Source organism: Hakea prostrata, chromosome 3 (assembly GCF_041222555.1).
Source record: "Hakea prostrata isolate BN-2017 chromosome 3, UWA_Hpros_2, whole genome shotgun sequence".
Classification (NCBI taxonomy): Eukaryota; Viridiplantae; Streptophyta; class Magnoliopsida; order Proteales; family Proteaceae; genus Hakea; species Hakea prostrata.
Window position 1 is genome coordinate 4,927,283 of NC_142602.1, and position 25,688 is coordinate 4,952,970.

Consider the following 25,688-nt stretch of genomic DNA (forward strand, 5'->3'; position numbering starts at 1 on the left):
CCTAGTTCCTTTCCTATCACCTATCTCGGTCTCCCCCTTATTCCTAGTAGACTTACTTGCCACCATTGCTCCCCGATGCTTGACCACATTCAGAAAAGGCCTAGTTCCTTTGCTGGCAGAGTGGTGCTCATCCATTATGTCCTTAATCTTCCTATCTTTATTGGTGTGGTATCTTTCCCATCCCCAAATCTTCTATCTGTGCCATTGAATCCCTCTTTTGCGCCTTTCTCTGGAAAGGTCAAGAATCCTCTTGTTTCCTCCACCCCATTAGTTGGTTTGCTATCTGTTGTCCTAAGTCAGAGGAGGGGTTTGGGAATTCGTTGCATCCTTGATGTCAATATGGCTTGCCTCCTGAAACTTATCAAGAAGATTGCCTCCAAGCATAATTTCATTTGGGTTTCTTGGGTTTTACTCTCACATTCTCAAATCGGATTCTATCTTGATTACTCCTATCCCCTCCAACCCTTCCTGGGTTTGGAGGAAGCTCTTACTCCTTCATCCTCGAGCTCTTTTTGCTATCTTTGTCCAAATCTACTCTGGTCCCTCCACATCTTTCTGGCTTGATCTGTGGCATCCGATGGATATCCTACTCACTCTCCTCGTCCCTACTTTGCCTACGAAACCCGCATCCCCAAAACCGGCCCCCTTTCCTCCTCCATCACCAATGGTTCTTGGTCCCCCCCCCCACCCGAGTCTCACGCAAGTCTGGAACTCCCTCCCCCCCCCCCCCTTGAGGCCTTAGCTTGTGACAGTACCATCTAGCTCCCCTCTACCTCCAAATCCTTTACCACCTGCTTCAGACCCCCTCTCCCCTTATCCCTTGGGCCCCTTTGGTTTGGTTCAAAGCCCACATCTCCCGCCATTCCCTCACTCTTTGCAGAGCCATCAACCTTGCACTCCCCACTCAATCCTTCCTCATTAGTCGCCAAATCCTAGTTATCCCTAATTGTACCCTTTGTTGGAATGGTTCAGAGGACCTCGATCACCTCTTCTTCTTATGTCCTTTCTCCCGTTCTCTTTGGGAGAAAGCCATTTCTTCCATTTGGCCTAGGCCGAGGCGTTCCTACGGCTTTGCTCGAGATTAGGTCTGGTGTTTGAGAAACTTTTCCGGATCCTCCTTATGCGACCAAGTTGGTAAGCTAGTCTTCAGAGCCACCATCCATCATTTGTGGTGGGAGTGCAATCTTAGGAGATGGACTTCCAAATCTCGGCCTCTCGATAGGATTTGGAATGCCATCTGTTTTGATGTCTCTTCCAAATTTCTTACTATTCCCCATCACCCAGTTGATGACTCCCCTAAGAATAGGCTTATTGTTAGTTCCTAGAGTCTCACCTCTTCCCTCCAAGCCATCCTCCTAATTGGCTTCTGCCCCCCCCCCCTTCTCTTTTCCCTTCTCTTTGTATTTCCCTTGTTTGTTCAATTTAATTATTTATTCATCCAAATATATATATATATATATCAAACTCTAAGAGAGCTACAAAGGTCTGGATGCCCTAGTAAGGAGGAGTAGCATGATCCTAATTAATAAAGCCACATAGGAGCCTCAATATCAAATCTCAACTCTTGAACCACCTTCTCAACCATACTTCATATACCCAACAAGCTGTAGCCCTAAATTTTGCACTTCACCAAGTCAAAACATGTTTTTATTTTAACTCCTCCACATGACTAACTCACTAGTCACCACACAACTGCATAGGTGATACCTAGTCGAATTAAGAGTACTGTTAGAGAGATAGATAAGCTTCCCGATGAGCTTCCCCACTAGTCTTTGCTATTTCCCTGCATCAATAAGAGAAGGACCACAATCTTCTCTCAACTTACGAGTTTGCTCAGCAGGGGAATTAACTAGTTTACAACCCAACATTTCCATCTGTTTTAACCAATTTAACAAAACACTTCCTTTTAACAGATTTTTTTTTTTCTTTTTCCTTATTCCATTTTGTAATTGTTGGATTCTATTAGGAGTCTAATAAGAGTTTGTATAGGAGTTAAATTAGAGTTTGCATTCATGTAAAATTCTATTCCTTGTAATAGTCTACTTTCCACTTAATTATAAATAGAGGGCTTGAGATTATGGATCAATAAGCCATTCTACTACAATCGATTATTTCAACATGGCATCAGAGCCTAATCTCGATTAGGGAATTAAGAAGAAAAAAAGAGAGAAGAGTGTCGAACTTACCTCCTCGCCTCTCTTGCTGTCTCTGTCATAGAAAAGGATCAAAACCCATCGCAGGAATTTTCTGCAACTGTAATACCGTCGTAGAGTTCTTTCTTCTGCAACAATTGCAGAATTTTTTCTACAACCATTCTTTCTTCTGCAACAATTGCAGAATTTTTTCTACAACCAACGCAGATTTTTTTTTTGCAACTATCGCAGAAACTCAAATTCAGAAATTTTCTGCACTTATCGATCTCCAAAACCAAAAGGAGGGAAAGGAAAGAAGAAGAGAAGAGGAACCCTGCTGCCACCATCGCTGCTACTGGTGCTGCTCTCATCGTTGCTTACGCCATCGACCAAAGAAAAAGAAAAAGAGAAAAAGAAAGGAAGAGAAAGAATCGATCTGCTTCTAGCTTCCAGGGACTGTGAGTTGTTTTTCATAATTTGCTTTCACCATCGCCTTTGCCTCTCTTTGATTTGCGATCTGTTTTAAGTCCCTCACTTTGATTTGCGATCTGTTTTAAGCCAGGGACGATGATAAAATCCCTTTAAGCCCATCACTTCAATAAACCAAACCAGTCCTTTGGCCGAACCAGATTTTTCTCTTTTTCAAATTCCCAAACCAAATATAGACCATATTTCGGTTCTCTTTGACCGAACCATATTATTTTTTTTTTCTTTCTCTTTTTCTTCTAATCTACGATTCTGTTAAGAAAAGGAGAAGAAGAAGAAGGGAAAAAGGAGATTTGATCATATTATTGTTTGGCTATTGCATTCTGCAACGTTTTAGTTTTTTTTCAAGGGGTGAAGACTGAAGAACTGCAGACAATTCTTTCAACATGGCAGCCACAAATGATACTACTGCTCCCACTAGATCCAAATATTTTCCCACTCTTCATTCTCTTTCGGTAAGATTTGACGGCAAAAATTACTTGATCTGGTCTCGATCTGCTTACCTGACTATTGCTGGAAGAGGACTAGTTGGATACATTACGGGCACCACTATCAAACCCACTACCGTAGGTGTTTTACAGGATAAATGGATATCAAATGACTCTCTTATTATGTCATTCCTTTTGAATTCCATGCATCCAAATATTGCCCGAGGTTACCTATTACTTGATACTACAGCCCAAATCTGGAAGGCTACTACTGAAACATATCGACAGTTGGGGAATGATGCACAGGTTTATGAGCTACGAAAGAAGCTTCATGAGACTACCCAAAAGGAACTAACTGTGGCCCACTATTATGCTGAATTGCGATCTCTTTGGCAAGAGTTGGATCATTATGGGGATTATCACCCCACTAATCCAGATGATGTGGCGACATATAAGAAGTACATTGATAAGATTCGAGTATATGACTTCTTGGCAGGTTTGAACGTGGAGTACGATCAGATCAGAGTGCAAGACTTAAGTCGTTCTCCCTTTCCTACACTAGAACAGTGCTCTTGTTTAGTGTGAGGAAAGTTGTCGATTAGTCATGCTTCATACTCCTATTATGGAGAAATCAGCTTTACAGTCTGTTCACACTAAATCTGATCCGGCTAAGGAGATTGTCAAGTGTGAGCACTGTCACAAACCATATCATACCAAGGAAAATTGTTGGAAACTGCATGGGAAGCCTGCTGATTTTGAGCAAAAACGAGCACAAAGAAAGGGAAAACCACAGGCTAATCTTTCTGAGATAGTTTCCACCACACCCTCTTCAGATGTTGGTTTTTCACAGGAGGAGTTCGTTACTCTGCGACGTATTCTGCAGTTTTCTACTGCCGGTACAGCCTCGACCACTGCTTCCTCTACTACCCCTACCAACTCCTACCTTGCTACTTCCGGATCTGGTCACGGGGAAGGAGATTGGTAGTGGTAAATGGACTTTATTTGCTCGAGCCGATTGGAGGATCTACTTCTGCTTTGACTACATCTTCTAATCCGGTCCATTCGGTAATATCAAACCTTCATCAGTGGCACCGTAGGCTCGATCATCCACCTATCAAATTTTGTCATTTTCTCTAGATTTGTTTTCCTGATACTTTCATCTTACCATTACAATTTCTTCCTTTCCTTTGTTATTGTTTTCCCACGTGTAAAGCTACACGTGAGGGGGAGATTGAAGATGTCTACAATTCAATGCCTTTCATGTAGACTTCCTTATGTAGAATTTGATCTTTGTTACCTTTGAAAGTTTGTCCCTTACCTTCACAATCTTCTACTTTGGAGATCTAACATTGCTATAGAGCTATATTTTTGACTGTGCAGAACTTGATCTCTGTTAACCCTGGCGATTTGCCCCTTAACTTGACATCTTTCCTTCGGAGATCTAACCTTGCAAAAGATTTGTCGTTTGACCTTTGCAGAACTTGATCTCTATTACCTTTGGAGATTGTCACTTATCTTGACAAATTTTCCCCTACCTTTGGAGATTGTCCCTTGGCAAACTTTCCCTTTAAAGATCTAACATTGCTACAAATCAAAAGTTTCACTTTGGTTGTTTTACCCTAGCAATTGTTACCCCAAAAATATATTTTCCCTCAGATTTGTGCAGAAATTTAGTCTTCTCAACATTTGAAGATTCTACCTTTTTTTTTTGGCATTCTTCCTTGGAGACATAAAGTTGCAGTAAAGATGAGGACAAAGCAAATGGAAGTCTATAAGGCAGAAGTAATCTATAAGTTTGAAGATCAAATTGCAGATGTTTACCAGGACAGATGTTTTATACTCTTTTGGTCAAGTTGGGCATGTGTGATATCCATGCCTCAACTTGAGGGGGAGTGTTGGATTCTATTAGGAGTCTAATAAGAGTTTGTATAGGAGTTAAATTAGAGTTTGCATTCATGTAAAATTCTATTCCTTGTAATAGTCTACTTTCCACTTAATTATAAATAGAGGGCTTGAGATCATGGATCAATAAGCCATTCTACTACAATCGTTTATTTCAACAAGAATCATGACACTTCAATCCCCAAGAAGTATTTCAAGGGGGGTCCAAGATCCTTGATTTCAAATTGTTAGCCAAGTAGGACTTCCTCCAATTTAACTCAGCCCTATCATTCCTCGTCACCACAATATCATCCACATGAATAATAAGGGTTGTGATACTACTATTGTCTGGCCGAGTAAATTTGATTATGGTTAGCTTGACTTTAGGTGTATCTGTTAATCAAGATAATTTGCCTAAACCTCTCAAAACATGTTGTAGGAGGTTGCTCACCACCATATAGAGCTTTCTTGAGGGGACACAATTCACTTAGTCTAAGGAAAACCTGAAGCCAGGAGGGGTGTGCACATATGCTTCTTCCAAAACAACACAGAGGGATGCATCTTTACTCAAGCTGGTATAATGAAAATTTGGTAAGAATCACATGCTGATGCACCAGTCAAAAGAATCTTCTACAATGACAAAGAAGTTGTGCACTAACTAAAGTTCACAAAAACCTTTAGATAAATGTACATGATTAAAGGGCATAACCAGTGCACGTGGCTCCGGCCACTGGGGTGGCCACTAGGTCACAATGGAACAACCTTATCATTGCACCAAGGTCTACCCTCAAATCTATGTACACAGATATGGAGGCAGAAAAATAGAAATCTATCAATCTGATTCTAATAACGTTTCTACACTAAAAACTTTCTTTTCTTGAGTTTTTCAGATTTTATGCCACGATCCCTGTTTTCAAGAATGCTACAGAAATAGAGTTCCCTGATCATGTGAAATAGAGAAGAAGAATGAAATGAAGAAGGTTAACACATTTTAGGTTTATTCTTTCCATGTTAACAGTTGATGCTAAAGAGTGTGCAGGCATGGATGGCAGTTTACAGGTGAAAGTGAAACTAAGTCTGACCAATATTTGATTCTCTTATTTTCAACTCTGACTCTCCCAGTCCAATTGTTGCTTTTCTTTCTATTACTTCAAAAGTAGAAGCTTCAGTTTCCACATTTCAAATTCCCTTCCCTGGATATAGCGTGTTATAGAGAAAAAAATGAACAAAGGGGTTACCTACTAAACTGATTTTAGATTTATTCTTTACATGTTTACTGTTGATGCTAAAGCTGTGCAGATATCAATCAAATGCTAGTGACAGTTCAGAGCTGAAAAGTAAGTCTATTCAATAATTCACCATCTCAAAGGTCCTAAAGCCCCAAGCACTTGTTAGCTTGTGATTGGCAGACTCAGCACAAAATGATTGCAGATTATTATCACTAACTCAAATGATATGTGTAAGTGGACTTTGGGATTTTGGTTGTGGAGCAAAGATCTGCATTTTTCTACCATCATAAAAATATACACATCCAACAAATATTCTGTGGTCAAAACACTTAACTAGAGTAGTCAGAGACAAGTATACAGCTACTCCATCAAAATAATATATAATTTACTCAACCAACTCCATCAACTTGGGGAGAAAGAAAATGAGCAAGCAATACTCAGGAATAGAAACCACAGGATCAATATGTGTCCGTGTTTCTTTTTTCTTTTTCTTTTTTTGGTTTTTTTTTTCCTGCGGGGGGGAGAGGAGTGTAAGTAGTAACATTTTTTTTACTTGAGAAATTGGAATTGAAACACAACATCTGAATATGAATAAACTTTTTATCTGAAAGTTGAATCTTACAGAGACAGTATGCCTTTCAGGAAAGGCAAAAAGGCTTCCAACTGTGACAGATTAGCAAGACCTTGCACAAATACAACAGGAATAAGGAATACAACTGTAAGAACGAAACATGCGACAAATACCACCAGCCTGGAAACCCATCTTTGCATAAATGAAACAGAAAAGAAAGGCCAGAAAACATCACGAGGCTCAGGTGCTTGCTCTGTGATCCATTCAGTGGGATTGATTGATTGTTGGATGTGGAGAGCAATGGCAGCCCCATACCGGGATTTGAAGGACACAAAGGCAGCAGGGATTTCCTGTTATATTGTATAAGACACAAAAAAGAGGTGCATCAGATATCAAGTCCTAGAAACTTAGAATTGTAATCAAGCCAAAACATTAGACAGAATTAATCTCAGCATTAAGCACCATTGAAAGGATTAAACAGAATGCTTGTTCCTTGAGGTGTCATCAATAGGGGGTTGGGGGAAAGACTAATAGCCTAGAAGAGACATCAAAGTAGATGGTCTTCCAAATCATGTCCATGAAACGAGATTTGAGAGTCCATCTTCTAAGGTTATGCTCCCACCACAGATGATGGATAGTGGCGCCAAAGACAAGCTTACCAACTCAATCACGAATAGAAGAACTGGAATAAGTTCTCAAAATCCAAGGACCACTCTCGAGCAAAGCCAAGAGAACACTTAGAGCAGGCCCAGATGGAAGCAAGGGATTTCTTTCAAAAGGTACTAGCAAAAGGGCAAGCAAAGAAAAGGTGGTCAATTTTCTCTAAACCATTCCAGCAAAGGATATAGTTAAGGTTGACAAGGATATCACGGCTAATGAGGGAGCTTTGGGTGGGAAGGCCGAGTGTAACGACTCTCTAAAGGTTAAGGGAGTGTATGGGGATATGTCTTTCGAACCAAACCAAGGGGACCCAACGGACAAGGGGTGAGAGGGATAGAGGAAACTCCAAGCTGAGGATGTGGAAAAGGTATTGGGCAAGGAAGGAAGCCAAATGGTGACATCACTGGGGATATCCATGAGGGGGGGAGGGAGGACAGAACTTGTTTAAGATAAGGGTGACAGAGGGGATCCAAGAATCGTCGATAAAGGAAGAGAGAGGGATTGATTTAGGGATACGGGACTTGTACACTATGTGAGGGCCCACAAGGGTGAAGAGAATGCCCATCAAATGACACAAACAAGCCAAAAAGAGGTGGAAGATCCAGAAGAGATGTGGGTGGACATGGCAATAATAGCTAGCAGCCTCAGGAGGAGGAATTTTTTCCAATCCACAGAAGGTTATAGGGGATGGGGGCAATCCAAATGGAATCAGATTTGAGAAAATAGAAGTAGACCCACTTGACCCAAATGGAGTCATGCTTAGAAGCAATCTTACAAATGAGCTTCAAAAGGCAAGCCATGTTGACATTACAGATGCATCGGATTCCTAGGTGACCCTCCACTTTGGGATGGCAAATATCCCACCAACTAATGGGGTAGAGGAATCAAGAGGTCTCCTGACCTTTCCAGAGGAATGCATAAAAGAGACCTTCCATGGCATGGATGGTGGCCTTAGGAATGGAGAATATCCCACACCAATAAATATAGGAAGAGTGGAGGACCAAACGGACGAGCACCACTCCACCGGCGAAGAAAAGGAATTTACCTTTCCAAAGCGGGAGCTTCTTACGGATATGATCAAGCATTGGAGTACAAATGATGATTGGTGAGCCTACCAGGGATTAGAGGAATAGGCTTAGAGGAAGGCCAAGATAGATGATGGGGAAGGATACAAGTTGAAAGCCGGTGAGCAGCTGGAGAGTAGCCTGATCAGTGTCAGAGACACCTGAGATAAAGAGGGTGGATTTGTCAAGGTTCACCCAAAGACCAGAGAGGGATTCAAAGAGAGAGGGGGCCAAGAGGATGGAGGAGATGGAGGAACAAGAGGCTTTGGAGAAGATCATAAGGTCATCTGCAAAGGTGAGATGAGTGAGATTAAGGGATTTACACTTGGGGATGGGGGGCACTGCTGAAAGTATTAATCAGATCTGATGGCTAACTTTGGAGATATGGAAGCAATACCGAAACAGAAGGAAAATTCCTGCAAATCAGCACTGCAATTGACTACCAAAAGACAAAATGAGTGCGTACGTTTATGCTCTAACACATGTTTAGTCAGATTCTGATGGACTCGAGAAGATTTTCCTCCCCCCCCCCCCCCCCAAAGAAAAAAGAAAATTAACACATGAACCAGTTCAACCCACTTTATCCCAACATGAAAGAAAAATCAGAAATTTATCCTATCAGTCATCACTAATTGACAGGAAGTTCAGAGGAACCAATGCATTGACTAATGTACGAGTTAGGTGAATTTAGAATTGTCAGTAAAAGGAAACTTTCCACCTTTTCAGTCAATAATTCTTTTAGTTGTATCACTGTATGACGGAATTGATATCAGTATGATTCTCAAATACAGCAAGCTGTGAAATTGCGGAGAATACTTAAAATCATTTGTGCCATGACTTAGACAAGAGACAGGATCCGGGAAAAAAAATGATAAATACCATAAATAACTAGATTAAGAGATTATTATAGAATTCACCATACAAGCACATTATCAAATATGATTATATATTGATAGATAGATGGGGGGGGGGGGGGGGGAGAGAGAGAGAGAGAGAGAGAAAAGGAGAGTGAGAGATACTTGCAGCAACTCCAGCTTATCAAGACAGAGAACAGCATGAAATGTACCTCATGAGTCAATGAAAGACCTAACTGCTCCTTTCTGACATTCTCTTCCAGATCTTCTAACTTCCTCTCATAGTGATCAACAAGATCAACATTCTTCCCAAACAGTCCCAAGAAGCCATCACGTTTAAACTTCTTTTGAGTAGTATTCTTTGATTTCAGGTTAATGAGCCTTTTGTACAACATTTTCCCATCCCTCTAGAAAAGAAATGAACTAGTAAGAACTCAAACAAAGTCTCCAATTCAATTTAAGAAAATAATCTACAAGACTACATTCACATCCAAATAACTGTACATGCAACCTTTAACCCCACACTAACAAGCCTCCCCTCCTCCAACCCCCCTGAAAAAAATAAGGCAACACCCAAAATCAAGAAAGAAAAAAAGATAAAAGAAGACCCAACTTGTAAGAATGGGTTCTAAATTTAGACTGATTTTAAAAGCAACCTGAGGGAATATGAATTACTAGAAGGATTGCTGCTTTGTTGGGCTTTCGTTGTTCATAACTAACTGACAATTGACAAGAATCTGAAAGTTGACATCTGACAATGCAGATTCACCAAAATCAATCCTTCTAAGCTTTAATTTATGTAGATATAACTCCAAATGAACCAGGCCATGAAACACTTCTTTCAAAATTATCTAATTAACATGTACTGTTTAAGAGAAAAAGCAAGAAATTATTTGTAAAAAAGCAATTTAGTTGGTAGATTAGTTGGTCATATTTTTACTCATAAAGTCTACATGGATTGAGTATAATTCTCCGTACATCAAAATCATTTTACTAGATCTAAAGTATTTATTCAATCTTAGGACTTCCTGTGCCTATTGCAACTAAGAAAATGGAAAGAAACCTCAGATACAGGAAAAAGAGGGCAAATTGAGGAAGAAAACCCAGAGAAAGCTGAGAACTTCTGAAAGAAAGGAGACTAAATCATGAACAAAAGGAATCAATTGAAGAATATTTATACACTTCAAAGCTTAGCTGCAGTCTCCAGCTACATTAAAATGCCAGGTGTCCTCTGGTCAGTGCATCATGGCAAGTTAAACCTTAGTGAATACTTCAACAAAGGTGTGGTGGTTAGTTTCTATCCAAAGATTAAATATGCTTTCTAATGGTAAGAGGTTATAAGAGCATATACTCAATTTGCAAAAGACTAAGATGTAAAAGTAAGAAGATAACACAGAAGATGCGAGAACAAATGCTCCTTTGAATGATTAATGGGGATGGGAAAACACAGAGAAGGCAAAAAGGAGGGGTGACTCCAGTGCCACAAGGAAAAGCAAAACTGTAAAACACTTCTCCCGGAAATTCGGAATAATGCAATGGAGTCGGTACATAGTAATTACCAATTATAATCCTATCAAAACAAAGATTAGAACAAGTCTTTTAATCTGAAGTCAGTACATAATAATTAGCAATTATAATCCTCTATAAACATTACAAAATGCTTTCTCTAAACAATTTTCCTGTAAGCGTATAATATGACATCAAATAAATTCCACTGAGTTTAAATAGATAATTATATTCTTTAATGCAATAACTGACTTTACTTGAACCAATTTCCAAACACAACTTAGGAATTAGATTTGAGGAACATATAGTTCACAACAATTTAATATGCTGAACTGCATCCATAACTAACAAAAATCGACATTATTAACAAACATCATACAAAAGATTGTGGCCAAGTTTCATTGCACTAAAGCTGGTATGATTTGTAGTAAAATATGATTCATTTTTTAAAGAAGAAATCAAATTTGACAACCAAGAACTTGCTTACAATAAGCTTTTGAAGCTTGTTTGTTCGGTGAACCATCACATGTGACAGATAGGTAGAAGAGTGATACTCGGAGAAGAAACTCTCGACGCTGTCACTGAAACTATTCCCAGCAGATAAACGGATACCACGAACTAAAAGGGTGAACTGATGTGGCTGAGGTTTCGAGGAATAAAAATAAGAAACCCTCTTTGAAGAGATATACTTATATTCCTGCAAAATTAAATTTGATTCAGTTCCCAACAGAACTTTTCAGTTACATCAACGAAAATGCTTAAAAAGGTATGTTTACATTCCTGTGAAATTATTATACCCTACTGAACTCTTCAATTACATTGACAGGAAATGCTTTTTTTCCGTCACATTCAAATGACTATGGAAAGCTACAAGCAACAAAAATAGATCCAAAGAAAGGAAGCAAAGAATCTAAACACTCAGGCAGGAAAAGTCAAATCTCACAGTGAAACTCCAGGTACTCCCATAGAGTAAAGAACCACATTTCTCAAGTGGTACTCTAAAAAGGAACCTTCTTGGTGGGCACCTAGCTCTGCCCCATGGCTGAACAGATAGGACTGAAATTACATGGACTAGTAGATCCCAAAGTCCACTACTCACATTCCAAGCTTCAGCCTAACCACAGAGAAAATAGGCACTGAAAATTCCTGCACTACTAAGAGGGTGCATGGACATATATGGGAGGCTATGCCATTCATGGTTGAATTTAAATCCGAAAGACATGGTATATCTAGACATTCCCTAGATGTCCAACAGCCAAAATTACAAAGTCATCCTCTCCACGTGGTAGAAATAGGTGTTCCCATGAAGAAGACTCTTTTCAAGAAGGACGCTAGGAAACTTCTGTCTATACAATTTAAATAAAAATTCACTTACATAATAAAGAAGGTAGCAGACAACTCCAGTGAATGCATAAACAGCACAAAAATGTATCCACAACCTGTCAAACCAAAGTTGATGCTGAGAGCCAGTTCACTGGTTTATTTATTAACCATCAAAAATGATAAGTCTTCTTACCTAAAAGGAAGAATAATATAATCAGAAAAGGGCAGAAGGGGACAAAACAGGTAAAGTAGGAAACCAACCAAGCTTCAAAATAAATCTATGTCAAAACATCTTTACAGAACGGAAAATACTAGAGTAGAAATATTCATCCAAAAAGTACTAGAGTACAAACCATCCAAAATAAGCTGTTGCTTGGGAAACCTATCCATTGGAGAGTTCAGAACCAACTGGTATTGTTCCCTGTTACATTCAATTCAGCTTTATCCCAGCTAAACGGGGTCCACTAGAAAGATCATCTTTCTCTGATCAGCTCTATTCAGAGCAATATATATTCCTAGTCCTCACTCCTAAGGGATTTTCTCTGTCACAACTGCTTATCCCAAAAGCTAGAGCTATTAAGGGCAACAAAAATTTATATCATCACCCTTGTATATGCAAACCCACACATACAGATGGCTCTGCATGTGACACCATCATGTAGTGGCAGAGCTGTCATGTGGCACTAAGGGAATAGGGGGTACAATGCATAGGTGCACAACAACATACAACACAGACCCCTCTACAAAATGTGGTATGTTTTGCCAAGCTTCTGTGGGTGTTAGACCAAACTAAAGCCTGCAGCTTCATGGAGACCTTGTTCTAAGCTATATAAATGCATATAAATGGTCATATTGCAAAAATTACCCAAATTACTGTTTTGGATTTGAGCACTTGAGTAGCAGTATATAGTTGAATACTGATGTACAATCACACAACTAAATATCACTTTAGTATTCAATGACATAAATTACAAGCAACGTAAACAAGTAATGAAGAAAACAATGATTAAGGGCATAATTGTCAAGGGCATCATCACATCAATACCCTCCTAAAGTTCTAATATGATTTCATGGTAATGATTATATACTCAGAATAACTACTACGACGCTCAAGATCAATCCTATCAAAAGTCCAATGGAGAGAAGGGGCAATACTCTTTGAACTTGGGACATACGAATACCACAGCATAGTCTGCAAGAAGAAACAAGGTCAGCCCTCCACTGTTAACAGGTTCATTGCATCAATGACATGCTAAAGGTGACCTATCCTAGGATTTGGTTCACCAAACAAGGAAGAAATCCACTATGATACGAGTCATATAATGCTGTTGGTACCACGTACGGCAGGTAGGTTAGGTACAAGAAGATGTCACCAACAAAAGAGGATCCATTATGTCCCTTTGAGAGGGAATCATAATCAATTACCATTATTCCCAGGATTTCAACATAAATTTTCTGAGATTTCAGTTAAAATAATGAAATTTCTGAGATTTTGGATTGAAATATCAAAATTTTGACGAATATAGTATTTTTTTTTCTTTCAAACTAGCACTTTGTTTCTGACACACAAATTTCATCAAGTTTTTGAACCATTTTTTTGAGACAAATGAAAATAACTGAATTCACTATTGAAAAACACTAATGAAGGGATAATAGCAATGACATGCAATAATGTATCTCCCGCAATTTCAATTGTGGATTTAGTTTCATACGACTCACTAAATAACATCCCTAGTAACCCTAACTGCATCCTTTGTTGTAATGGTTTAGAGGACCTCGACCACTTCTTGTTCTCTGCCCCTTCTCTCTCTCCCTTTGGGGAAAATCTACTCCTTCCATTTGGCCCCGCTTCAAACGCCCCTTCGGCTTTGCTCAAGAGTCGTCTTAGATCTTGATAGCCTTCTCAGGTTCCTCTATTTGTGGGTTGATAAGTTGGTTTTCAGTACTACTATCCACCATTTGTGGTGCTTAGATGATAAACTTCCAAATCTAGACCCCTAGACATGATTTGGAAAGCCATTTGTTTTGATGTATCTACTAGACTTCGGCATATCCCCCACACCCTATTATGGATATCCCAAGGAACAGCCTCATTGTTGTTACCTGGGGTTTAGGTTCCTCCCTCCAGCCTCCCTCTTGATGGCCGGTTGTCGCCCCCCCTCCTCCTCTTTGTACATTCTCTTTCTTCCCCTTCTTGGGGTTTTGCTTATTGATATTTTATTATCTCACCCAAAAATTAAAAAATAGTAATAATAATAATAAAATGTCCTCAATGATTTATCCTACCACCCCCACCCACCCCCCAACCCAAAAAAAAGGGGGAGAAAAGAGAGAATATATCCTTAAAAAAAAAGAGTATCAAGGGTTCAGCATATAGTCTCACCTTTTTGATCCGTTGTCTACATTTGAAATGCTGAAGATGTCCAGAGATTTACTTGGCAAATCAGAAAAATCAAGCTGAGTACCCAGATAATTCACTGGAAGAAGAATGAAGATCCCAATAATCCCAGCAAAAGAAAATATTCTCAAACTGCACAACAAAGGAGCTTGTCATAAGAAACAAGGCTAGAAAAAGGATAGCTTGTCATAAGAAACAAGTCTAGAAAAAACTAAGGATATGAAAAGACCAGGTATCCTCAGTTAATATTATGGTATGCAAAAAAAAAAATATTAATGTTGCAAAAACAATGGGTAAATTGAGAATAAAAATAAGCATCGAGAAAATACAGACTAACAGATAAGCATTGGAAAAGAGAACAGAGAGGGGAGTGGAAAAACTCCAGTAGTTAAGTATTAAATGCAAAATAAACAAATTATACTGAAGAACAATCACATCAATCTTCTATACATCCAGACTTTACAAACTCCCCAAGTATCAATCATACATACGTATGTACAGGCAGAGGATTTTGCATGCCACTGGCTCCCCTGAAGCTACCTAGTGGAGGAGTTGGGATGGGGAAAGCAGGGGGTTATCCATTGGGCTTGGGAGAGATAGACTCAGGCTGGGTAAAGCACCATTTTCCCAGACTTTACAATTTTCTGTTTTATAGCATCATTGATTTGGATTGACTGCATGACCAGTTAAACCCAACTCCACCTTCTTGTCCTGCACATCTGGATAGAGAAAGAAGAAGATTCCCACTATTGGATAACAAACGAAATTAATTAAGTCTATTTATTCTATTCGATGGACTATATAGTTTACACTTCCTCCAGCCTAACAAGGAATCATGTCAAATTAAAACTACTGTTCTCAGTTAGAAATTCACCCTTACATTGCATTTGTCTAGTGATTGTGATGTGACAGGAATTTTGATGTCTTCATCCATTGGGCTTGGGAGAGATAGACTCAGGCTGGGTAAAGCACCATTTTCCCAGACTTTACCCATTTATGTAGAAATTTTCTGTTTTATAGCATCATTGATTTGGATTGACTGCATGACCAGTTAAACCCAACTCCACCTTCTTGTCCTGCACATCTGGATTGAGAAAGAAGAAGATTCCCACTATTGGATAACAAACGAAATTAATTAAGTCTATTTATTCTATTCGATGGACTATATAGTTTACACTTCCTCCAGCCTAACAAGGAATCATGTCCAATTAAAACTACTAATCTCAGTTAAAAATTCACCCTTACATTGCATTTGTCTAGTGATTGTGATGTGACAGGAATTTTGATGTCTTCATCCAGAACAACTTTTCTTTCTCTTCCTTTTTTTTTTTTTTTTTTTTTTTTTTTTTTTTTGGGGGGGGGGGGGTGGTGTTGAAAAGAATATTGGTTTTAATCAAGCAAATTCTGTGTGGTCTCATACAAGGTTAAGCTAGTGGTGTGTGCAGAAAGCAGTAGCTACCAATTACTTGTTAGATGGAAATACACTTGGTTGGGCTGAAGTTCAAATTTCTGAGTCTATTCTCCAGAATTGAATTACCACATGGATTTTTTTGTTTTTGAAATATTTCATATTAATACAACCAAAACAACTTCAAGTTTTTAACAAAAAGTCTCTTTGTTGACTACATCATACAATCAATTCAACACTGAAATAGAAATTACACCAAATCCGGACATAATCTATGAACTCTTGGCAGCATAAATGATAATCGAGACCTAGTATCTTTGGAAGGATATAATTTACCTGAAAATTATGACACGCATCAGAACCACTGCATCCAGTCCTGACATTGACAAGAGATCTTCTTCGGAAGTCTGCCATGCCCTTCTCAACCAACTAGCAGAGGGCAACAATCTACCTACGTTGAAATGATCCCTAAGCTGAGATATTGCTTCAGCTACCAAACGTGGGGAATAAACATGGATGGTCCCTGGTTGCTTCCTCAGTATAGAATATAACGTAAAAAATAAAATACAAATGCCAAAATTTATTCCCACAGAAGTTAGAAGAGCGGAAACAATCATTACTTTTACAAAGATGACCCAGAATCTTCAATTGGAGAACCTATAAAGTCCTTGGCAGGTGTTATCTCACAAGAAGAACATTGCAAGTTTCTAAAATCCAATGCCAATAATGTAAACACCTGCACAAAGTTGTCAGGCCATCATGTATATTATATATAACACCAAAATGCATAAAAAATATAAATAAATAAATAACTCAACAATAATAGACTAGGTGATTAAAAAGCAACAATTTAGGACATGAGCTTATATAAGACATAAATCACAGAGTAAACCCACCTTTGTCTCTACCCATAGGCTTCCCCGGACTTCTCTTCAAGTGTTCCAGTTCAAATATTTAATTTAGCGCAGAGCAAAATCATGTTTTTTATTGTCAAAATCAATCTTTGTTAACTTTATTTATTTAACTTCCTATCCTGTTACTTTTCCATCTTTTCTTCCATTTGAGTTATAGTTCTTCCTTCATAAGCCAGTTACCATGGCCCACAACCATTCACTGAAACAAATGCCAAGAAATTCATGTAAAAGCATGATCTTCATGAAAATCTTGATTAGACATTAACACGATGCAATACTTGGTACATATTGCATCCATCTACATATGTTCCGCGTTAATTGACCTCGAAAGTCTCCCCCCGCCCTGGAGGACATCCAGAGCTGGACCCAGTATCCATCACATCACTGCTTATAAGTTATAACAATTTGTCTATTCCAACAATTCCCTCATTTATTATTTGGTTTTTGCCCTTGCTGTCGCCAGATGTAGAATAATGAACTCTACATTCTAAATTTGGATCTATGAGTTGCACCACGAGTATGGGATCTACCTAATAAACAAAGACCGACATGCAGGGAGGAAACTCGGATTTATGGATTACAAGCAGAATTAATAAAATAGTGTTACAGCAATCAGATTTTCATCAGATTACATAGGGGAAAATGTTAAGAACAAGTACGAAATGTAGGTATCAGAGATCTAGTGTGTTACTTTCCTAGTAGCAGGGCTACACTAGCAATGTGAAATCTTGACCAACAATTCTTGAATAAATAAAGCAAACAACCAGAGTTTCAAATTCTACCCACCAAGATTGCTGAGTGATTGATTGACATTGTCCAAACCAAGTTGTGAGACAACCTTGAACAAACTTTGAGAAATCTTAAAGAAAGAGTGGGAAGAGCTACAAACTAACCATGCCAACATATCAAGGCCATCAAAGAGGATACAGTAGTCAATCAATCCCACTACATCAAATACAAGACTAAAATCTTATGAAATCATCCATCAAATTCTATAATACTACCCAGAGTGTAGGAAGTACAAAAGAATGTTATCTCCTGACGTTGATTGGGCTGGTGAAAATACAGGGAGTAGAGGACAGCAAAGCAGAGGAACTCGCATCCCTCATTTGAAAAACAAAGACAAGACTGAGATACCTTCACTCAATTTTAGCAACTCTGTGTCGTACCAAGACTTGTACGATTACGTACAAGTGGCTGTACAACATACAAGGTTAGGCTGGATAGATCACTTTAAGTACAGGTTGCTAAGATCTGTGCAAAAAATAACACTATCGATTGTGATGGGACTTCTACACCAGCTTGACTGAGAATGAACGACAATACAAACGATTCATGTCAATTTGCAGTCTTTTCATCCACCAAAATCCATTGTTTCTAATCGCAAAAAGTCGTTTACCCAAAAAAGAACAACTTCCTTTTAACTTGTTCAAGTTGGACAAAGGAAAATCGATTCCTAACTCTTATTTCCCGAAGCAGTTATTGTGTTTATTAGAAAAGATAAATCAGAATAAATGAAATACCAAAGTTACAAAAGCTTGTGAAGAAAACCAATAACAAGAAGAAGGGGAAGGTCAAACCTCGATTAATCGGTTGATTTGCAGCTAATATGCCCAAAAAGAGGAACATCGATTTCACATCTCACGACAGACAACACCAGAACAGTTGGAGAAGTAACTTATCTACGAGTCTGAAGTGTGAAGACGAGAGAGGGATAAATGAGTTTAGGCTTCTTGGTATCCCGTCTTTGAAGAGTCTGAAAACTCCCGCAATTAGTCACCTTGAGATCGAGATTTGAACGGAAGCGACATGGGGAATGACGAGTTCGGTTGATAAGCAGGGACGGTCTGGGTTTTCAACCAAACCGATTGAAATACTTGATTTTTCTTGCTGGAAAGAACTTGGGCTCAGAGATTCAGGCAGAATCAAGCCAATGGTTCTTTCACAACCAAAAAGTCAAGACAAGAGCAAAATCCAAGTTCCACACTTCCACGTCGATTTCATGGGTCCCACACTCACCACCGCACACTCAGGAGTCCGAGTACCGCCTTTAATATTACAAATTTACAACGAAGTGCATTTAAAATTGAGCCGTTGCCGTAAGTGACATGGACAGAGATTTGCCTTCCTCTCATAAGTCTCTCTCAATGACTAACTGACGGTTGCGATTCAGTCACGTGTAAATATTTTAATTTAATAGCACTCATTTGATTTATTTTAATGGATGAATTAAAATATTTCATATAATTCTCAATTAAAGATTGGAAAAATGGTGAAAACTCAAATTTCTTAGTGAAGAGATAATGAGTTCGATAGTTGCTGACGGCATATGCAGTACCCCCTATTCCCACATATAAAAACTTTCGAACTTCAAAAAACATATATGTATATTTCATATAATTGAATCGTATTAATTATTAGGCACTCATTTGAAGATTTCTCTAAAAAAAAATCTAAACCCACAAGGATAGCACCCTCCCTCTACCTGTGCCCGCTAGCCCTAATGATCGCCGCCTCACCTTAATACCACACGAGGGTAATAAAAAGGATTATGTGCCATAGGCAGAAAACGGATTTTGATGTTATGAGGGGGAACATATTTACCAACAAAAGAATGAGATTTCATTCCCATTTTTGTCATATATAACCTTGAAGAAGAAACCATGGCAGACGCAGAAGGGATGAGGAAGGTTATGAGCTAAGTATTGATTATATTTTGGTCGAGACTAATAATTTGGAGATGGATACATTGTTCAACAATAGAAGTAGAGTAGATCCTTTGGTTGCCCAGTCTTTGATCTTAAACATTAATTTCCTTTAGGAGTTGTTTTGTAGAATGTTGCTTTACTTGTACTAATGGTTGTTTTGTAGAATATTGTTTTACTTATACTATTAGAAAGATCATGGGGGAGGTCAATGTTGTGGTCAATCACTTAGCAAAGGTGTCACTTAGCCAAAACCACACTGTGGTTGGATGATCAGCTTACATCCTCATGAATCATGGAATGAATGTTTGTCCAAAAAACAAACAAAATAAATGAATCACACGACATAGGTAAAAAATTGACGATATAATAACAATCAAAGAGTTGGTTTAGTTGGTAATGATCAACCTCTCTTAGTGAAGAGGTGATGATTCAACTCTTATTGGTGGTAACTAGAACTTTGGAACTTACCTCAAAGGTTGGCTCAATTGGTAAAAAGACCACCACCTCCAAAAACTATAAAATACTTTGCTGTTCTCATTCGAAAAAGAGTTAAAACTTATTAATTCAATATATGAATCATGAAAACAATAAAACCTTCAATTGATTGGAAAATTGCTGCAAAGATACTATCACCGAAAAATTATATGACAATGGAAGATGACAAAAGTGAATATCTCTATTCCTTTTTTCTTTTTTCATCTTTTCGTCTTTCACAAGGCCTTCAATTAGTGTGTAGAAAGGCAAAGTTATAAAATAAAAAACTGAAAAGTGAATCCGAAATCCTACATAGAATCCTATTCATGTTATGTGTTGTTGTTATAAACAAAATGCCCAAATCAATTTTCCAAAATGAAAAAAGAAACAAAAACAATTGCCATTTTTCTTGCTCCAACAATCCTGAACCACCTATCACTCTTCTATTCCAAATACCTTACAAGGGAAGAAGCCAATATCTTCCAAATCATGGGAGCGAACCATCAATCGCCAGATCTGGAATCAACTCTTACCTCCCTTGAAACCCTCCAATCTGAGAAAACAATGGAGCATTAATCACTCCAGAATTTTCATCAATGGCTATAACAGGCGGTGTGGAAGCATTTTCTTCTTCTTGGTCTTTCTTTTCCAGCGGCTGCAAGCCAATTAGATCGGAACTTATATCATCTGAAGGATCAATCTTCGAAGAGGCCTCTTGCAGTTGCAGAGCATACTCCAAGTTCCAAAGCACATCTCCCATCGACGGCCTATCCACACCATACTCAGCCAAACACTTCTCTGCAGCTTCCACATACTTCTTTAGCGATCCTGAGCTTATGGTTCCCTGAAGATGAGAATCAATGATCTTCTCCAGTAAACCCTTCTTGTGCCACTGCATCGCCCATTCTGCTAAATTCACCTGCTCTCTCGGCAGTGCTGGATTGATGACCGGTCTCGCACAGAGTACCTCAAAGAGCACAACACCAAAAGAGTAAATATCGGATTTCTCCGTGAGCTGTTGCCGCCTGAAGTACTCTGGATCGAGATACCCAAAACTACCTTTCACCGCAGTACTGACATGGGTTTGGTTGAACGATGGTCCTGTTTTGGAAAGCCCAAAATCAGAGACCTTTGCGACGAAATTGTCGTCAAGGAGAATGTTGGTGGTCTTCACATCACGGTGGATGATTCCTTGTGCGGCGCCTGTGTGAAGATAATGAAGCCCTCGCGCAGCACCGATGCAGATCTCAAGTCTCTGTTTCCATGATAATGGGGCGAGGTTGGAGCCGTAGAGATGGTCACGGAGAGGACCATTCGCCATGTACTCATACACAAGTATCATCTCTGCATTTTCATCGCAATACCCAATTAAAGAAACCAGATGACGATGACGAAGTTTGGAGAGCATTTGAATCTCTGTTTGGAATTCATTGATGCCCTGTTCTGAACTTGCGTTTCCACGTTTGATGGCAAGCTTGGTTTTATCTTCTGTCTCACCCAGGTACACTTTACCAAACCCACCAACACCGAGGATCGCCTTCTCGTCGAAGTTGTTTGTGGCTTCTTTTAATTCCGCAAGGCTGAAGAATCGTCCAAGGCCGATAATTGCAGAGTTGCCATGTTTGCTCCTAGCACTCTTTGACCTTAATCCTCCGCCACGGGACCAGCTCTTGCTACACATGAAGCTTTGTCCAGTGGCGTGAATTGGGAGTAGCCATGAAGAGAAGCTGTTCCGCTTCTCCCAACCTGGAGGTCTCTTTTGCCATTTAACGAACATCGAAGCTACAAACAACATGGCAATCAAACCCAAAGCAAGTCCAACCGCTGCAACTATCTTAAGCCTGGCGTACATGGTAGAACCCACATACGTCCCATTGACGGTGTACAAGCCATCCAAGCTGTTGGCCTCATTGCTCATCTTCATCACCTCGAGACCGTTTAGCAGAGCGTTTGGGGTTGCAGAGTCAACGTTGGAAGCCGGACCTACTTGCACCGTTATTTTTCCATTAACGACGGCGGAGGTGTTGAGCACAAAATCCATGAAATAAGCGGTGCGGAGGCTTCCGGTGAGGGTAGATAGATCAATGGTCGGCCCACCCGTTATCCCATTGATGTAGACATTGAAGTAGAGTTCGTTTAGGGTTTCGCTCACAATGTCGCAGAAGTGAAGTCTGATCAAATAATCGTAGCTCGAATCGACATTCATCTCCCAAGTGAGGTTAAAATTCGGATCTGTGACACCCGCATTGGCCATCTCGTTCGCCGTCGCGTACACCAGATTGGGGGCGATGAAAGCGCTAGCGCCGGTCGAGGGGAACTCGATTTTTGATGCTCTAATCGATACGTTATCTGCCAATAAAGGAGATCTCAAGAAAGACGAATCAGACCACCAAGTCCTTCCCAAGGTGTCGTTATAGGCTGTTAGAGCGGCGCCGCCTACATTCAGACGATATGAAACCTCCAGGGCATAATTGTTTAAACCATTGAAGCTTGCCGCCGGTGAGACGCTGGTGGCTGTGTCAAGGAGGAGCGTGTCAGGAGCCGAAACAACCTCAATGGCATTGACGAACGCCAGGGAACCCGATTGGGGCTGGAATTTGAGAGAGAATCTATTGGAGGTGACATTGACGATGTACTCTTTGAGAATTAAGGAATTGTTACCCTGGACAGAGAAATCATGGAGGAGGACAACGGAATCGGTGACGACAGAGAATTTTGCAGACGTGAGGTTGTAAGTTGAGTGAGGAATCGGGAAGAAATAGAGACGAACCCAATGTCTGCCAGGGCGAGAAATGAAGAAGCTAAAGGTCGATTCTTCAAGGAAGACCGTTGCCGTTCGATATAGAGGCAATGAAAAGGAAAGCAGAGATGAATCATTGGAAGTTACAGAAAGGGATGTAACAGATACCTGTATAGCTTCTGTGGTGGAAAGCAAAGAACTCGCTTGAGCGTCGGAACGGAATGTTCGGCCGTCGCTTAGGTCGGTGGCTTCGGTTGAGCCACAATCTAGCAGGTAATTATCTACGGGAGTGTATTTCGCTACGTGCGATGAATTAGAAGAAGATTCTCCTTTGGCAATTCTTGGGTAAGGACTGGAAACAAGAAACAAGAACAGGGCAAGGGAGGAGATGATGTGAACACAATTCTCTCCTCCCATAATCGAATTTATATAGTGTTTTAGCAGTAGCAGGAGTAGTTGTAGTTTATAGCAGTAGTGTATATCTTTTCTCTCCTTGTGATCTAGCGGTGGCGATGGCGATGGCGATGGCTAAGAAAAAGAACCATGGCCGTTGCAGCAGAGAAATTGGACGATAAGGAATGTCTGCAAGCGGAAATTTCAGCCCGGAGAGGAAAGAGAAGAATGAAGAATGGTAATGGAGATGGATTGGGTTGGGTTGGGAGGGTGATCGGGCATGGAAGTTTGTTTACGCGAGTTTCGGGGATTTTTTCAAACGTGTTCGTTCCAGCGCGAAACGAGAGAGCTGGTGGGTTTTCTCGATCGCAGCTTCTGTGAGACGGATTAGCTGGATTAAGCTGGTGAGGACAGGTAAATCAGTTTAATTTAACGTTAATGACTTGATTAGTAGCAACCAAGGGAGAAACTGCGTAAATTAGTTTGACCAAACAATGAAACTGCATTGACGTATCCTTTTATTTGGTCAAATACACAGACCTAACGGCAAAAAAAAGAAAAAAAGTAGGGATCCTGGGTGGGGTAGCATCTGATGTCCATCATTGGATGCATGCCATGTTGATTTTATCAAATCCTAACAGCTCAAAATATCATTTAAACATATAATCAACTTAAGTGACAAAAAAAAAATTAAATTCAATCGAATTTTGAGTGGCTAAGATTTAATAAAATTCACGTGTTGTGGATCCAACAGTGGGCACCACCACGTTAAACACACTACCCAAGCAAGATCCTATAAGGAGGATGCTATTGGATAATTTACATTTTTTTTTTCTTTTGTGTATGGGATCTAAGGTTCATCTAGACTAACTTATGCGCTCATCAAATACATCCCCAGGTGAACTTTTTACAATTAATATAGGCAGGGATTCACCCCTGGCCCTAAGGGGATTCGAGAATTATTTACTTTTGGCTATGAGACTCTTTCCATTCCCTGTGGCAGGCCTAAAAGGTACCTCTTCAAGATGTAGACAAGGTGCACATGGCCCGAGTGAACTCAATCTCTCCCCCCATCTCCAAGAAAAATCTTTTAAAAGATGTTGAGTTTATTTCTAGGGAAATTTTCACTCCAACCCCCTTAGATACCCCTAATAATAACGTCACCCCCATAGTTATCCAATTTGTTAGTCAAACATTATACTAATGCCATTAGTCTCAACTAGATTTTATTTATCCATTTATAGTATTATCCCACACCTTAAGTTTTAAATTACCATCCATAAACCATGTCTCCCAAACTTTGTGAGAAAATATTGTTGGCAAATAAAGAAATTGCAGATGGTAGAGGAAGAAGTACTGACAACTCAAGTAAGGTTTTCCATTCAAGATTATTCTATTGATGAATGAACAATTTGATTAACTAAAGCCATTGAGGAGGGGAAAATAATATACAAGAGAACAAGAGAAAGGGGGGAGAAATAGAGAGAGGAGGGGGTTGGGGGGGGGGGGAGATTACAATATGCAATTCATTGACAGCAAGGAACTAATACCTTAAGAATTAACAATGGTCCTGCTCTTGAGGTTATCCAAAACTTGGTGTAGGAAACAAAAGACATCAAAGCAAATGGCTCTCCAAATTGTGTTAATATATCTAGAGTTGGAAGTCCATCTCTTCAAGTTTTGCCCCCACCAAAGGTGCAACATCAAGGCATTGAACACTAATTTCCTTACCCTATTATAAATAGAGGAACCAACAAAGTGTCTCAATAACCAAACTCAATCACAGGAGAAACCAGGGATTGTCTAGTGTTGGATCAGATGGTAACACGAGAGAAATGACAGAGGAAAGAAAGGTCTCAACATCTTTTGGGTCATTCCAAGAAGGATGCAATTAGGGTTAACAAAAAAGTGACAGTGGATAAGGAAAGCAAGGCTAGGGAGGCAAAGGTTGATGGCTCTCCAAGTACAAAAAGCATCACAGAGGATGTGACCTCGGAACTAAACCAAAGGGTGTCAAGCAACAATAGTGGAGGGAGAGCAAGAATGTTCCAAGCATTCAAGGTTCTTATTATTTTGAAATATTTAACTTGCTTATATCAATACTTAACTTTGATTTCTTAGAAACAGGAGATGACTTTGATATATTTTCATCCTATAAGTCAAGAGGTTTGACTAATAAAATGAATAACTCATGGAATGACATTAACTTTAGGGGTAACTCAAGGGGTGGCATTAAAAATTTCCCTCTCTTAACCAATTAAGCTTAAAATTAGACGTGCCAATGGACTAGGTTTGTCTTAAACGCTAATCTAACCCTACAACCATCAAATTAATTCCACAACCTTGCTTATACCTTACCAAGGTTCACACGGGACTAACGATTAAGGAAATCAGCCAGCATGGAAAGTTGTCAAGTCACCATGCTCTCCATGGTCTTGTACCACAGGCCGTGTCTCACAAAGGTGAGAGTCTGGATCGTCTCCCTCGACGGTGTTGACCACAAATTATAAGAGACCCCA

General features: G+C 39.6%; 1 protein-coding gene and 1 pseudogene across 4 annotated transcripts in view; both read right to left on the reverse strand.

Annotated features, from left to right (window-relative positions):
- LOC149020229 (hyperosmolality-gated Ca2+ permeable channel 2.3-like) overlaps positions 1-18,841 on the reverse strand; it is a 37,977-nt gene extending 19,136 nt beyond the window's left edge. For 2 of the 4 annotated variants that reach the window (XR_016172170.1, XM_089148339.1), the window contains exons 1-7: positions 18,435-18,840; positions 16,277-16,676; positions 14,518-14,664; positions 12,187-12,250; positions 11,299-11,508; positions 9,518-9,712; positions 6,779-7,077 (exon numbers count right to left, since the gene is read on the reverse strand). Coding sequence is in view for 1 of the 4 variants with exons in the window: in XM_089148339.1 (XP_089004465.1) it covers positions 6,779-7,077; positions 9,518-9,712; positions 11,299-11,508; positions 12,187-12,250; positions 14,518-14,664; positions 16,277-16,557 (1,196 nt within the window). In the remaining 3 variants the exon portion in view is untranslated. Of the gene's footprint in view, positions 1-6,778; positions 7,078-9,517; positions 9,713-11,298; positions 11,509-12,186; positions 12,251-14,517; positions 14,665-16,276; positions 16,677-18,434 lie in introns of all 4 variants that reach the window. The other 2 variants (XR_016172172.1, XR_016172171.1) reach the window with 2 other exon arrangements.
- Positions 18,842-20,313: 1,472 nt separating this feature from the next.
- LOC149020230 (putative receptor-like protein kinase At5g61350 pseudogene) lies at positions 20,314-23,193 on the reverse strand (annotated as a pseudogene).
- Between the last annotated feature and the right edge of the window lie 2,495 nt (positions 23,194-25,688).